The sequence below is a fragment of the Miscanthus floridulus genome, unplaced genomic scaffold (assembly GCF_019320115.1).
Source record: "Miscanthus floridulus cultivar M001 unplaced genomic scaffold, ASM1932011v1 fs_307_2_3, whole genome shotgun sequence".
In the NCBI taxonomy this organism is placed as follows: Eukaryota; Viridiplantae; Streptophyta; class Magnoliopsida; order Poales; family Poaceae; genus Miscanthus; species Miscanthus floridulus.
Genome location: NW_027096552.1, coordinates 29,585 through 44,391, shown reverse-complemented (window position 1 = coordinate 44,391; position 14,807 = coordinate 29,585). Strand labels below are relative to the sequence as shown.

The 14,807-nt window shown below is 40.4% G+C and overlaps 1 protein-coding gene across 1 annotated transcript; it reads left to right on the top strand.

The window, feature by feature from the left end:
• The first annotated feature begins 3,654 nt into the window (after positions 1 to 3,654).
• On the top strand, positions 3,655 to 12,489 carry LOC136531220 (RHOMBOID-like protein 9, chloroplastic). Its single transcript, XM_066523903.1, has 7 exons — positions 3,655 to 3,859; positions 6,158 to 6,645; positions 6,721 to 6,787; positions 7,780 to 7,945; positions 8,918 to 9,088; positions 9,679 to 9,833; positions 11,918 to 12,489. The coding sequence occupies exons 1-7, from the start codon at positions 3,840 to 3,842 to the stop codon at positions 12,141 to 12,143; spliced, it is 1,293 nt and encodes a 430-aa protein (XP_066380000.1). The 5' UTR covers positions 3,655 to 3,839; the 3' UTR covers positions 12,144 to 12,489.
• Positions 12,490 to 14,807: the final 2,318 nt, after the last annotated feature.

Genomic DNA, 14,807 nt, shown 5'->3' with positions numbered 1-14,807 from the left:
TCATCCACCATTGAACAATTTGTCAAAATACTCTTGCCATCGATGTCGGATCTCATCCTCCTTTACCAAGAGATGCTCCCTTTCATCCTTAATGCACTTAACTTGGTTGAAGTCCCGTGTCTTTCTCTCACGAACCCTAGCCATCCTATAAATGTCCTTCTCTCCTTCCTTCGTACTCAAATGTTGGTAAAGATCCTCGTACGTTCTACCCTTTGCCACACTTACAGCTCGCTTTGCAGTCTTCTTTGCCACCTTGTACTTCTCTATGTTGTCCGCACTCCTGTCATGGTACAAGAGTCTATAGCATTCTTTCTTCTCCTTAATAGCCCTTTGAACTTCCTCGTTCCACCACCAAGTATCTTTAGCCTCGCGTCCCCTTCCTTTGGTTACTCCACACACCTCTGAGGCTACCTTCCGAATGTTGGTTGCCATCTTGTCCCACATATTGTTTATATCGTCTTCTTCCTTCCAAGAGCCCTCTTTGATAACCCTTTCCCTAAATACCTCTGACGTCTCCCCTTTCAGTTTCCACCACTTTATTCTTTCAATCTTAGCTTGTTTATCCCTACGGGCACGCACCTGAAAACGAAAATCTGCCACCAAAAGCTTATGTTGAGAAACAACACACTCCCCTAGTATCACCTTGCAATCCAAGCATGCTCGTTTGTCCTTTCTTCTTATGAGGACAAAGTCAATTTGGCTACAGTGTTGTCCGCTACTGAAGGTCACTAGATGAGATTCTCTCTTTCTAAAGAAAGTGTTGGCTATCATCAGGTCAAAAGCTACCGCGAAGTCCAGAACTTCCTCCCCCTCCTGATTCCTACTACCATACCCAAAACCTCCATGAACTGTCTCGACACCTGCGCTTGTAGTACCTACATGTCCATTAAGATCTCCTCCTATAAAAAGCTTCTCACTACTAGGTATAGCTCTAACCAAGCCATCTAAGTCTTCCCAGAACTGTCTCTTAACACTCTCGTCGAGGCCTACTTGGAGGGCATACGCACTAATTACGTTCAATACCATATCACCAACGACAAGCTTGACTAAGATAATCCTATCTCCTTGCCTTCTCACTCCTACCACACCATTCTTGAGGCTCTTATCAATCAAAACTCCTACTCTATTTCTACTCGCGACTGTCCCTGTGTACTAAAGCTTGAAACCTGTATTGTCCACCTCCTTCGCCTTCTGACCCTTCCATTTAGTCTCTTGAACGCATAATATATTTACACGCCTCCTAGTCACGGTATCAACTAATTCTCTTAACTTACCTGTAAGTGACCCTACATTCCAACTACCTAAACAGATCCTAGTTGGTTCGACTAGCTTCCTTACCCTTCGCACCCGTCGACTCTGATGCGAAGACCCTTGCTCATTTTTCACTACACCCGGGCGCCGATGTAGCGCGCCACTAAGGAAGCGACGACCCGATCCTTGGTTACTTGACACCATGCCCAGATCACGACACGGCGCGTCACGGGGGTGACGACCCGGCCCTTGCCCATTTAACACCATACCCGGGTTCCGATATGGCGCGTCTCTAAGAGGGTTACGCCCCAACGATTTTCTTTCGGGTTTCATCTCCATTTAAGTGGCTAAGTTTTTACATTGGCTCGCCACGCCTAACACAACCCTCCTCCTTTACCAGGGCTTGGGACCTGCTATGCTGGGACACCAAAGGCGCCCCACCATAGGCGGAGTTAAACAACATATACAAACAAATAAAAGAATTACAAAAAGAACAAATTTAAATAGGAAAGTCAAATCAATAACCTTACATACTAACAACCTTACCTATATATAAAAATTCAATCATAGATCTACACAATCTAACTATCTACTAACAACCTTACCAAAATAGGAAAATCAAATCAATAACCTAGGTAAGCCACTACATACAAATAAGTAAGACTAAAATCAACCTTACCAACTAAGTACAACTGAGGTAAGCGACTACAACTAGAGGCCTATTACCACATCTAAATGTACACCTAGTACAAGGAGGTGATGGTCTATTGCCATACCTCAATAGGAATAGCAAGGAGCTGACCAAAATGGGAAAACTTTGTTGCAGAAAAAGACTGGAGAGGGGAGAAGCAGATTATCTTATAACTTGGAGAATACGATAACTTAATTTAGTAAAGCTTGTTGCTACTAAAAGTGCCCTATACTATAAGTTCAATCCTTTTAGTCTTGACTTACACTTATATTACATACAAATTACACCAAAGAAATAGGCATAAGTTATATATATTCAACAACTGTAAATGGAGCATACACTAGCAAACTACTACTTAGAAACAAATAAGAACACATAAAAGGAAAAAATGCACACAGAAAGCATGGCAAAAGGTGAGGTCATCTAAAATACAAGACACAAGATTAGAAAATAAAATAAAATTAACTTCATCTGTAATTCCAAAAATAAAGCAAACCTAAAATAAGAGACATACCTTGATCCTTACAAGCATATCAAAGAAATCGCTGAAAGAGTTCTTTCTTAGCAAAATACTACTAACTTGACAAATTGCAACACATTCTTTACCAACTGCAATTTTCCAAGCACGCAACTGCAATTTTCCAAGCACGATAGTATGCATCATGGTGATCCTCCTGAGCTAAAACATAAACAGTAATCATCAGCTTGATCATAACAGAATTTGAAATTCTTCACAAAATGAACGGCACGAATCTGCTTGAAAGCATGAGCAACGACCATCACTTTATCATCAAAATCCTTAGACTTTGTAACTACCAACAAACGAGTATGGTCACCAACTTTCAAACCAAGCACCTCGATGACAAACTGAGAAACGTTTCTCTCTTTGTAGGTAAACGTCATCTCCTCCATGAGCAGTTTATTTGTTCGTCCATTCTCCATGTTCCACGTTCTTGTAACTCGCTTGCGCATGAGTTGGCTAGCTTAGGTTTAAGCTGGGATCTAGGTCAGGCCAATGTTTGGGCATAGCCTCTGTTGGTGGGTCGCGATTTAGCGAAGTCCACAGAGTTGAATGAAAGGCCCTATAGACCGATTGATGATAAAAAAGACTCGTGTTGAAAACAGTGTAGATAAGTTTTATCCCCTGAAACTCATTTCATCTCATGAAACTTTCATCATCTTTCTCTCTATCTATACTATGTCATGTCAACTTATTTAATGTCATAAAACTTCTACTAAGGTTGGTCTTATAACATCAAATTAATATCATTAAATACGTCATAAAATATATATTTCTAATGTGCTTATTTATTTCATAAGTATTTGTGTTTTTTTATAAATTTAGCTAAACAAAAAAAATTTGATTTCATACTGCTCTAGGAATTAATTTATCCAAGGACGTTTCTCCAAGAAGAAAAAAAAAGAACGTCAGTTTCCTAGACCCCCGTCAGTGTCAGCATCTATTCTTGCAGGAAGAGAAGTACTTACCACCCAAGTCCGCACATGCTACAGAAATTCCAACACGTGTTTGGTCCCGCCTTCATGGGCTGACCCACAAGAATCAGTTCGGCGTTTGCCATTGGGCTTTATCTTCGGCCGCGCCCCCGTCCATTGGTGTGATTGTGTGACTGAAGTGCAGCTGCTCTCCACTTTCTCTAGGACCACACGTTTCACCATTGGCCATGGCCTGCCACAACCACTAAAACCTCTCCACTTTCCGGATGTTGCAGCATCCTCAGTTCTAGTTCTAGTAGCAAGGACGAAAACATCCGGATCCTATGGGCCACTCGCTCCTTCGCGGCTTTCACCTAGCTAGCTACTAGGAGCTGAGCTGGTAGGAGTAGATGCAAAGACAGGTTTGTTCACCTGATTAGCTACCAAAGTCTGTTCCAGTTGGATGGCTTCAGCTGCTGATTGGTTAGACCTCAATCTATCTTTCAGCTGTGCTCCAATTCCTCACTTTCCTCTACTCTTTGTTTGTTTTGGTCGCATCTTTCATGGTCGAGTTGCGATCGCATATACCGGCAACTGGCTTCGTGATCTTTATCTAGATCAAGCATACCGATCATTTGTTTCAACAAACTTGATTATTATGCTCCATTTCATTCTAAGTTATAAGATATTTTGTCTTTTCTAGATATATTATTTTTTCTTGCTATGTATTTATACATAGCTTATATCTAAGTGCATAACAACATATATGTATAAAGTCAAAATATCTTATAATTCGGAATGTTGGGAGTATTAAGCTATCATATAGAATCATTTTACTATGAGTTTTTTTTTTCCTACGAAGGGATTCTAAGAGGTTGTTTGGATGTGAATGCCTAATTATCATTGGTCTAATTTTTTACTAAAGGCTTGTTTAGATCCTCTCCTCTAAATTTTAGAGCTCTAAAAACTTTAGCTCATTTTTAGTCTAATGCTCTAATGTGAGGTGGGTTAAAGTTTGGAGCTAATTTTAGACCATCTGTTTGGAGCTTTAGCTCTAAAGTTTAGAGAAGGGGATGTCACAACTACTGTTAGCCAACTCTACCTATTTTAGGCTATTTTTTAGCTCATGCTAATAACTAACCTCGGCTAGCCCAAACACATCCTATAATAGGTAAGTTAATTAAATATATGCATTTATTTCTGAAATTAAGTAACTCAATATGCATAACAGCTTACATTCTAAATGCATGGACATCCGTATGTTTGCATTTGGTGTCAGATTCAGGTGGTGAGTTAAATGAGAACTTACACATTGAGAAGAAATTTAAGCGTGTGTGTTTACATGGCTTATTTTGCAACCGTTTGGTCTAAAGAGTCAGAGAAGCTATATTTAAATGGTTTTACCATTGTAGTAAAAAAACGGATGTGAAGCTTCTCTCATGAAGTTGTTCGTGAGTTAGTGTTTGACAAGTTTTCAACTAAGAAATTAGATAAACCATTTAGATAGTTTCACCATTATAGTCGAAAAAATGGCTCCTCTCCTGTGCTAGTGCTTTCTCTGGTGGAGCTATTTTAAGGGTCTATTTGGTAGAGTTACTCTGATTTCGATTATCTATGGAAGCTGATTCTCTAAGAGAAGTGATTCTGTGGCCGAAAGTGATTCTCTTTGATGCTTTAGCATAAACTCTTAAGATCACGATGAAGAATCACTTCACAGAATCAGGAGAAGCTACATATCTCAGCTCCTAACCTCTTAGTTCATTTCAGAAAATTACTTCATAGAATCAGCAGATAATCATTTCTATCTGAAAAATTGTTTGGCAGAGCTCCAGAGCTGATTCTCTCTGCCAAACGGGGTCTAAAGTTGACATGTGACAAATTTTGACCTAAAAGATTAGAGAAGTCGAAGTTGAAACCTTAAAGAGTCCTACCAAAACACACCAACATGATTTTATATAATACAACTTATGCAGACTATGATTTTATAACACACTGGACTTCAAATATATATGTATACCATTTTCCCCCCCAAAGTTTTAGGTTTAAAGGTCACATGGTAGTTGAAATGTTTACAGACAGAAACTCATGTTTTTTTTTCAAATATAAGCATGAAGCAGGTATAGAGGGTGAAGCTAAATCAATAAAATACTACATAGAATTTGGTGGAAATTCGAGAGCCTTTTGAAGGGTGGTTTTCAGTGGAGAAAAAGAAAGGTCGGGCGGCCTTCGAATTCGGAGGTCAGGCGGCCGCAGCATCCTTATCCCCTCTCGCTTAAACTCCAAGATTGGAGACCTTGTCCAGGAGCCTTCAAATTCCTGCCCTGGCCCCGCGCGCTCTGCTCTCCCTGCCCACAGATCCCGAATGCCCATGCGCGCCGCCGCCTGCCGGTCGGGGCCGGACGGACGGCAAGCTGCGGCCCCTAGCACCGGGCTGAACTGAAGAGGTGTCAAGGTCGCCAATAATCCTCACCAACCAGCTGCCACCAACGCTAAATGCTCACCATCGCCAGCAATTTGGTGGTAAGGCTTCTGGAGCTTCACAGTAGCTTCACCTGCGCTGCGCATTCCATCTATGCATGCTGCGCTGCCACCGTCTTGTCGAGCTCCGGCCACTGCCGGCGACACCACAACAACCCAGGCACCCACGGCGTTGCGTTGAGTACATGTAGATGTTGGTTGTAGCCTGCGCAGTCCGCGACGCGATCTTGAGCATGGCATTTCTGCCTTGCACTGTCCTGCCTCCTGCATAATTGACAAACACTAATACTTCTAAAATTTCAGGCATCTGATGGCTGGGGTTGTTAAATGGAAACCGGCATCTTATGAACAGATGGAACGTACGAGAGTTGCGCCAGAGAGGTTGTCATTAAGATCTAATAGCGCCAAGTATCACGATACCGGGCATCTTGGTCATTTTGGGAAGGATGACAATCTCATTTGTCGTTCACTTAAGTCAATATCAAAACCAAAGGCAAGACAGTATGTTATTGTCAAGGTACATAATAAAGATGTAGATGAGGGTTGCAGCTCCAAAGACGATGAGATTATTTCTAGTCCATTTCAAAGGGAAGAAGGAAATCAGCTGAGGGCACTGGAATCTTATTTTTCTAAACTCTATCCCACTCAGCAGCTATACTCTTTGCCTCAGAAGAAGCTCAAAAGTGGTCCATCATCATCAAATGAAGTTGATGTGATCATTGCGGATGAGGATGCCAATTTCAAGAACAGGGTAGGCTCTTTGCAGGTACAGATTGACAGAGGAAACACAGGTAAAGTCACTTGACTTAGCTGTATGGATGGTCGCCACCAAAACATAGTAATGAAAAAGAACTATGTTACTTTAGGTATCAAGAGTTATCAAAGTCTCCTGGACATGCATACAGATGATCAAGCATCCGGTTTCTGTTTGACGTAAGTATGTCTTACCACTTTCAGTATCGAAGCATATTGAATCCACTGACACTCTTGTCCAACCACAATAGCCAACACGGTGCAGATATTTTGCACTGCAGGTACAAGTTGGAACTGCCATATTGGGCATGTAGTTCCTTTCAAATTTGGTGATATTCAGAACTGCCATACATTGATTCTAGTACCATCATCTCCTGCTATTGATATTAATGTGGAATTGATCAGAAGAACAAGAAATGGATAAATATGTCACCTCCTGTTTTATGTGAACAATGATTTCTCACATCAAGGTTTCAGGAAAACAAAACTTGGTTAACTGTGGGCTTTCCCTTTTTTAGACAACAGAAGAAAGTTCTAGCCTTCATGAAAGTGGCATTAGTCCACAATTATTACAAGATATAGCTAGCACTACCAAATCCACAACCATTTGTGTAGGGAAAAAAACATATGAGTTCAAAATTATTCCTCGATTCTAAAGATAAAAAGACATCCATGAGAGGCAAAAAAAATTGCATAACCGGAGACCCCAGAGTATGGAAAGTGTGAATCAACGGCTCCTTCTATTCGTCAGTCGTCACATTGCTACAACTTTGCCCCCAGTATGTGAGTAGCAAAAAAGTTTTTGAACTCACTAGCTTGTGCCTTAAAAAGGTTTCAAAATCCAATTTCTTGGTTCCCAACTTTTATCTAGGATTGACATTGTCCTACAAATTTGGGTGAGTTTTTGAAATTGTGATATTAATAAAAAATAACAATTTGCAATGCCCCATAAAACTGGGACATCAAAACTGGGGGAAACGCTCAGTTCAAAAGATCAAACTACACTGTGTCCAACACACCAGCTTATTCGCGTTGGTTTTGTTAACCTCTTAAGATCCTTCTAGTCCAACATGCATGTAGTCCTTGTCCTTTTGCACACTTCAGCAGAAGTTATAAATATTTTCATATCGCCACATTTTGTTAGCTAACTTTTGAATTTTGTAAAAATGCAGAAACTTATTGGCTGCTATTAATATTGCAGTTCTGTTATTCGAAATAGCAAGCCCAGTGAAAAATTCTGAAAATGAATATTTGTCTCTCCCTTTGTTGTATGGTGCCAAGATAAACAACTTAATACTTTCAGGGGAGTGGTGGAGACTACTAACACCAATGTGCCTGGTATTACTTCTCCCTCTATGCTAGATAAAGTTTCACAAAATTCTGTTGGCTTACATTGTTATTGTGGTTTGCGATCTTTTTTTTTTGACAAGGTGGTTTGCGATCTATTAGTTTTAGAAAGGCAAAAGCTATCCCACGCTCTAAACAATATAAGGTGCAAGGTTATTTTTTATGGTTAACTACTGTGCTACAGCGGTCCTTTCCTTGAATCTTCTGTGCAAAAGTAGCTCAGGTCAAACTTATTCTATGTTAGTAAGCATAGAGCTTCAGATTTGCTCGAATTTGTTGGAAAAAAAAACAAAACAAGTAATACACACGTTTTGTCTTATTTTGTGATTCAATGCTTGCACTGCTATCCAGTACACCATATAAACAAAATGCTTAGCTACTACAATGCCAATGCGATGTCAACTAATGGATTAGCCCTTTACTAGAAAACAAGTTTAAGAGGGCTTTTTCTAATATCTATATCTTTAAATGTTATTTATCCATTTATTTATTCAAGTAAGGCAACCATGTTTTAGTAATGAGTCAGGAGTTAAGCTTTCTGTGCAAATCTGTTTCCAGCCGCCAAGCTACTGTAAAATGGTCTTGTAGCTTTCCTTTTCTAACACTATTTTTTATAGAATACAACAACTAGAACTATTCATTCTAGCACTTGAGCCATATAACCCAACCATAAGCAGGTATACTGTCAGTACAATTCACAATGTTGGTCCTATACTGCTTATGAACTAGGAAATGCATTTACATATTTACTCTCTGTAGAACTAGTCAGCAGCATGTTTATGCGAAAGAATCAAATCTTTGCACAACTAATGACAGAAAGGTTGCACATCATGATCATATCAATTAATATACAAGTATATAGGTGGATCTTAGTTTTCTAAACACTGGCTATATTCTGTCATTTAGCGAGACCTGTAACCCACTCAGCTTATCTGAAATGTTTCTGTAATTTGACATCTGCAGCACTCTGGTTTCTTACATATAGCCCTTGGTTGTTGGGCGTTGCTTATATTTGGACCTCGAGTATGCCGGGCATATGGTCAAATGACATTTTTTCTGATATACATACTTGGAGGAATCTGTGGTAATTTGAGCAGTTTTGTTCACACTCCTGAGATAACCGTTTGTGGCACAGTAAGTTGCCTGCCTCAATGATATCATATATTCATATTAGATGAAAAGAATGCCCATATACTTGATTTATTATTTTCATTCATCACTCTAATCTAATATTTTCTCTTTCGAGCAAAAAGTAGTAAAGAAAAATAATGTATAATTACATACCATTTTTTCTAGAAAGCAATAGATTACATAATTTATAGTGGATACAATTTACAGAAGGAAAAGGAAAACCTAAATTAGCTTAAATTTTCTATCCAGTATTTTATTGTATCATTAGCACTTTGAACTCAAAGTTTTCTTTTTGGAGATAAGGTCACTTACATATGGTTTTTTACTTCATTGCGTAACTTAGTAACTTGCTTTGGTTTTAGGTAAATGTTAAAATGGTTATAGTGGTATAGCATGTCGCTACCTTAAAAGAATATACCTTCTTGTTTATGTCCCAAACTTGTGGCCGTCTACACAATGATACGTAGACATTGTAAAATTTGGATGAAATTTTAAACAACTACGTAGACTGTACATTTGGTTTCAAGTTCGTTGCACTGGATAAATATACAGAGGATGTAAACATTAATGTTCCTTTCTGAAACTCAAAACAGAGCCCAGTATTTTCTTTAATTGGAGCGTGGCTGGTGTATCAGAGTCAAAACAAGCAAGTCATTGACAAGGACGTTTCAGAAAGTATGTTCTGGCAGGCTGTGATAGCTGCAGCTTTGAGCTTCTTATTGAGCATTTTTGGGAGAATTGACAACTGGTAATGTAATGACGTGATGTCAGTCTTCTTCTTATAACAGATTATAAGTTCTTCTAAGGCCATTTTTATGATCAAAGAACATCTCTAAAACTTTAATCTGTCCTAATAAGTCTGAGAATAATTGTGCAGTAAGAAAATCTTTATATTTTATTGAGTCCTCCTATATGATGACATACAAATACTGTTAACTACAACAACAACAACAACAACAACAAAGCCTTTAAGTCTCAAACAAGTTGGGGTAGGCTAGAGTTGAAACCTAGCAGAAGCAATCAAGGTTCAGGCACGTGAATAGCTATCTTCCAAGCACTCCTATCTAAGGCTAAGTCTTTGGGTATATTCTATCCTTCCAAGTCTCCTTTTATTGCCTCTACCCAAGTCAACTTCGGTCTTCCTCTGCCTCTCTTCACGTTACTATCCTGGCTTAGGATTCTACTACGCGCCGGTGCCTCTGGAGGTCTCCGTTGGACATGTCCAAACCATCTCAACCAGTGTTGGACAAGCTTTTCTTCAATTGGTGCTACCCCTAATCTATCACGTATATCATCGTTTCGAACTCGATCCCTTCTTGTATGACCGCAAATCCAACGCAACATATGCATTTCCGCGACACTTATCTGTTGAACATGTCGTCTTTTCGTAGGCCAACATTCTGCACCATACAACATAGCAGGTCTAATCGTCGTCCTATAAAACTTGCCTTTTAGCTTCTATGGTACCCTTTTGTCACATAGGACACCAGATGCTTGCCGCCACTTCATCCACCCTGCTTTGATTCTATGGCTAACATCTTCATCAATATCCCCGTCTCTCTGTAGCATTGATCCTAAATATCGAAAGGTATCCTTCCTAGGCACTACTTGACCTTCTAAACTAATATCTTCCTCCTCCCGAGTAGTAGTGAGTCTAAAACCTTTGGACTCCAAAGTCTCCCGCCATAACTCCAGTTTCTGGTTCACTCCTGTCCGATTTTCATCAACTAGCACTACATCGTCCGCGAAAAGCATACACCAAGGGATGTCCCCTTGTATGCCCCTTGTAACCTCATCCATCACTAAGGCAAACAAATATGGGATGTCCCCTTGTATGCCCCTTGTGAAGACCCTTACTCATTTTTCACTACACCCGGACGCCGATGTAGCGCGACATTAAGGATGCGACGACCCGATCCTTGCTCACTTGACACCGTGCCCAGATCGCGCCACGGCGCGTCACGGGGGTGAGACCCGGCCCTTGCTCATTTAACACCATACCCGGGTTCCGATATGGCGCGTCGCTAAGAGGGTTACGCCCCAACGATTTTCTTTCGGGTTTCATCTCCATTAGAATGGCTAGATTTAACGTTGGCTCGCCACGCCTATCACAACCCTCCTCCTTTACCAGGGCTTGGGACCTGCTATGTTGAGACAACATAGGCGGAGTTACAAATACTGTTAACTAATCTGGACAAAACTATTGCCATCGGAACTAGTATATACTTTAACATTTATGTTGACCAAAAAATTGAACAACACAGATAAAGTTATTGCCTTTCACTTTTCGGGTTGTTCATAAAATTTACTAAAATCTTCGATGTAATTTTCTATTTGGTGTTGTCATGTTTCTTAGTGTTTGCTAATTGGAAGGCTAAATAGTCAAGCCCACCTATCAAATGCCTGAATTATGAAAATGGGTTAAAGATTAGGGTATTTTGAGCCTTGTAGTTTTTAACAATACTGGGTATGTAAATAAATTGACATAAGGATCAGTCATACAATCTTAGGTAGCACAGGACCTGAAATAATCAGAACTATATTACACCAAATGTTGTAGTGCTTATGTTGTCTTTTTCCTAACTGTCAAATCCTGGTTACCATAATTAAATAAAATGATTGTTGCTCACTTCTATTCCACACCTGAGGCGGTGAGCCCTGATGACTGTCCATGTGAGGGGAGTGCTGAAATATAAAGTGAATTTGCCCACCCTTTCCATCACGTTAGCTTTTAGGTTAAATTGGTCGGTGGTTCAGTCCTTGCAATTCAATACTACAGAAACCAATGTATTCAGTCGTTTTAGTGTTTCCCTTTATTCTAATCAATTGCAGGGCACATCTTGGGGCAACCATTTCTGGACTTTTCTTTGGTTATCTGACATGCCCAAGTGTAGAATTTGACAATTCTGCAAAGAACGGTCAAAAGGAAGCAGTGGTTCTTATTAGACGACAAGCTCATCCATGCAAATCCACTGCAGTCTTTTTCATAACCATACTTGCATTTGCTATACTCGCCTTCGCTTATGGGACACAATTCAACAATATGGATCTGGAATAGGCGAATAGCTAAGTTTTTGTCATGGTTCATTTTTATATATTTAGGTAGCCCGACAACTATATATTCCAGAATGTGAATGAGCACGCGATGTAAGGACTTGATTTTGTAGTATGGATCAGTTCTATATGTAACCAGGTTGGAGTTTTTTTTTTCTGTATCATGTATCTAATATACACTACAATAGTCTAGTACAGTTGGTTTTTGGATTGACTAGAGCTTATCAGTGTCTGTAGGCAGGTAAAGCCACGGACGGCATAACTATTTGTACAATTGGTTTGCATAAGAACTGACTGAATAGCTGCATCTGCACCGTCGGTTGCAAGTTGCGACCCGACGTAACATGTTATTTTGGTGCAACCCAAAACCATAAACCCAAACCCTACTTAAAAAAAATACTCTCTCTATTGTAAATTATAAGTCATTTTAACTTTTTTGGAGAGTCAAGTTTGACCAAATCGTGGGAGCCTAAGTAATGGTAAAAAAAATTTGACTAATATTTGGGGTTGCTTTGATCAAATTTATTTTTACCGTTTTGGCATGTTTTCAACCATTTTTTGCATGTTTTCCTGAGTTTTCTCCCAGATCTGTTTCCGGACCGACTTAGCATTTTTCACCCATGGCTTGACCCGGCCTTGCCGTTTTCGCCTCCCGTTACCCGTTTCCGGCCCAACGTGAGCCGTTTCTCCTCTTGTTACCTGTGCTCGACCCGATGTGAACCGTTTCGCCTTGCGTGAGACATTTTTAGCCCGATGTGAGCCTTATCCTTCTCCCATGATCCATTTCTGCTTCTCGTTACCCGTTTTTGGCCTGACGTGACCCGTTTTTGCCTCTCGTGACTTGTTCTCGGCCCGATGCAAGCTGTTTTCTGCCTGATGTAAGCCTTATCCTTCTCTCATGACCTGTTTCGGCCTCTCGTAAGCCATATCCGTCATGCACACTACGAGTCATAGCCGTTCCTCGCCATCCAATCAATCATGCATACACAATTTGTTGTCATCCATAAGTACATTCTTAGCCTCATGGTGCGGTGGCACTTAAGTCGTGTGTACGCCCTGTTAGCCACGCACATTTTTTAGCATGACCATGTGGGTGAACCGCTATTTTTGCAGCACGGACGCATGGGTGAACTGTTGTTCTGCCCCATGAGCACCATGTTATGAACGACGTATATGAATAAGAAGTAAAGAATCAAGCCACAGAGGAGACACACGATTTAACGTGGAAAACCCCTCCAATGTGAAGGGGAAAAACCACGGGCACCAGCCAGCAACAATCTCACTATCTCAAGAGTTTTGGGTTACACGCCTATGGCGGCTTACAAGAGAATCATGTCTCCACAAAACCCTAGCAAGGGTGTATATACCGTACCGTACCGCGGGGGGCTCTGCCCCCCGCACCCCCCGAGCACAGGGGCGAGACCTGATGGGCCAGCTTCAGACTCCGCTACGCTCCCGCCCAAGCCTCCGGCGACGGGCCTCCGCTTCGCTCCGTCAGAAGCATGGCCTATATCTTGGAGTGAATTTGGAACAACTCCAACAAACTCCACCTTGAGACAAATTCATCTTGTATCATAAATCAACCCTTCATCCTGAACATAACAAAGATAGAAAACCACTGGTGCCAACAATAGTCTCTTGGACTATCCAATTAAACCAACTAAGCTTGAGCACAGCTCAAACTTAGCAACAGGAATAGGCTTTGTCATCATATCAGCAGGATTATCATGAGTACTAATCTTGCATACCTTCAGCTTACCTTCTTCAATCACATCACGCACAAAATGATACTTGATATCTATGTGCTTAGTTCTCTCATGGAACATCTGATCTTTAGTGAGGTAAATTGCACTTTGACTGTCACAGTGCAAACTTATGCAAGATTCAACTCCACAAAGCTCAGCGTACAAACCTTTCAGCCAAATTAATTCTTTGCACGCTTCACAAATAGCCATATATTCTGCTTCAGTAGTAGACAACGCAACAACTGACTGTAAAGTAGCCCTCCAACTCACAGCACAACTGTCAACAGTAAACACATAACCTGTAAGTGATCTTCGCCTATCCAGATCAGCAGCATAATCAGAATCCACATAGCCAATAAGACCCTTATCAGTTCTTCCAAACTTTAAACAGGAATCTGCTGTGCCTCTGAGGTACCTGAAAATCCACTGAACTGCCCTCCAATGTTCTTTGCCAGGATTAGACATATATCTACTAACAAGACTCATAGCATATGACAAATCTGGACGAGAGCAAACCATGGCATACATCAAAGACCCAACAGCACTAGAATAAGGAATCCTTGACATGTATTCAATCTCTACATCTGTACTAGGACACTGAGCAGCTGACAACTTAAAGTGAGGTGCAATAGGGGTACTAACAGCCTTAGCATTTTGCATGTTGAAACGCTGAAGAACTTTCTTGATATAATTTTGTTGACTAAGAAATAGCAAACCAGATTTTCTGTCTCTACTAATTTCCATACCAAGAATTTTCTTAGCACTACCAAGGTCTTTCATATCAAACTCACTACTCAATAGCTTCTTTAACTTAGTGATTTCAATCTTACTCTTGGCAGCAATCAGCATATCATCAACATATAACAGCAAATATATAGGTGATCCATTAACATGCTTGATGTAAACACAGCTATCATACTTAG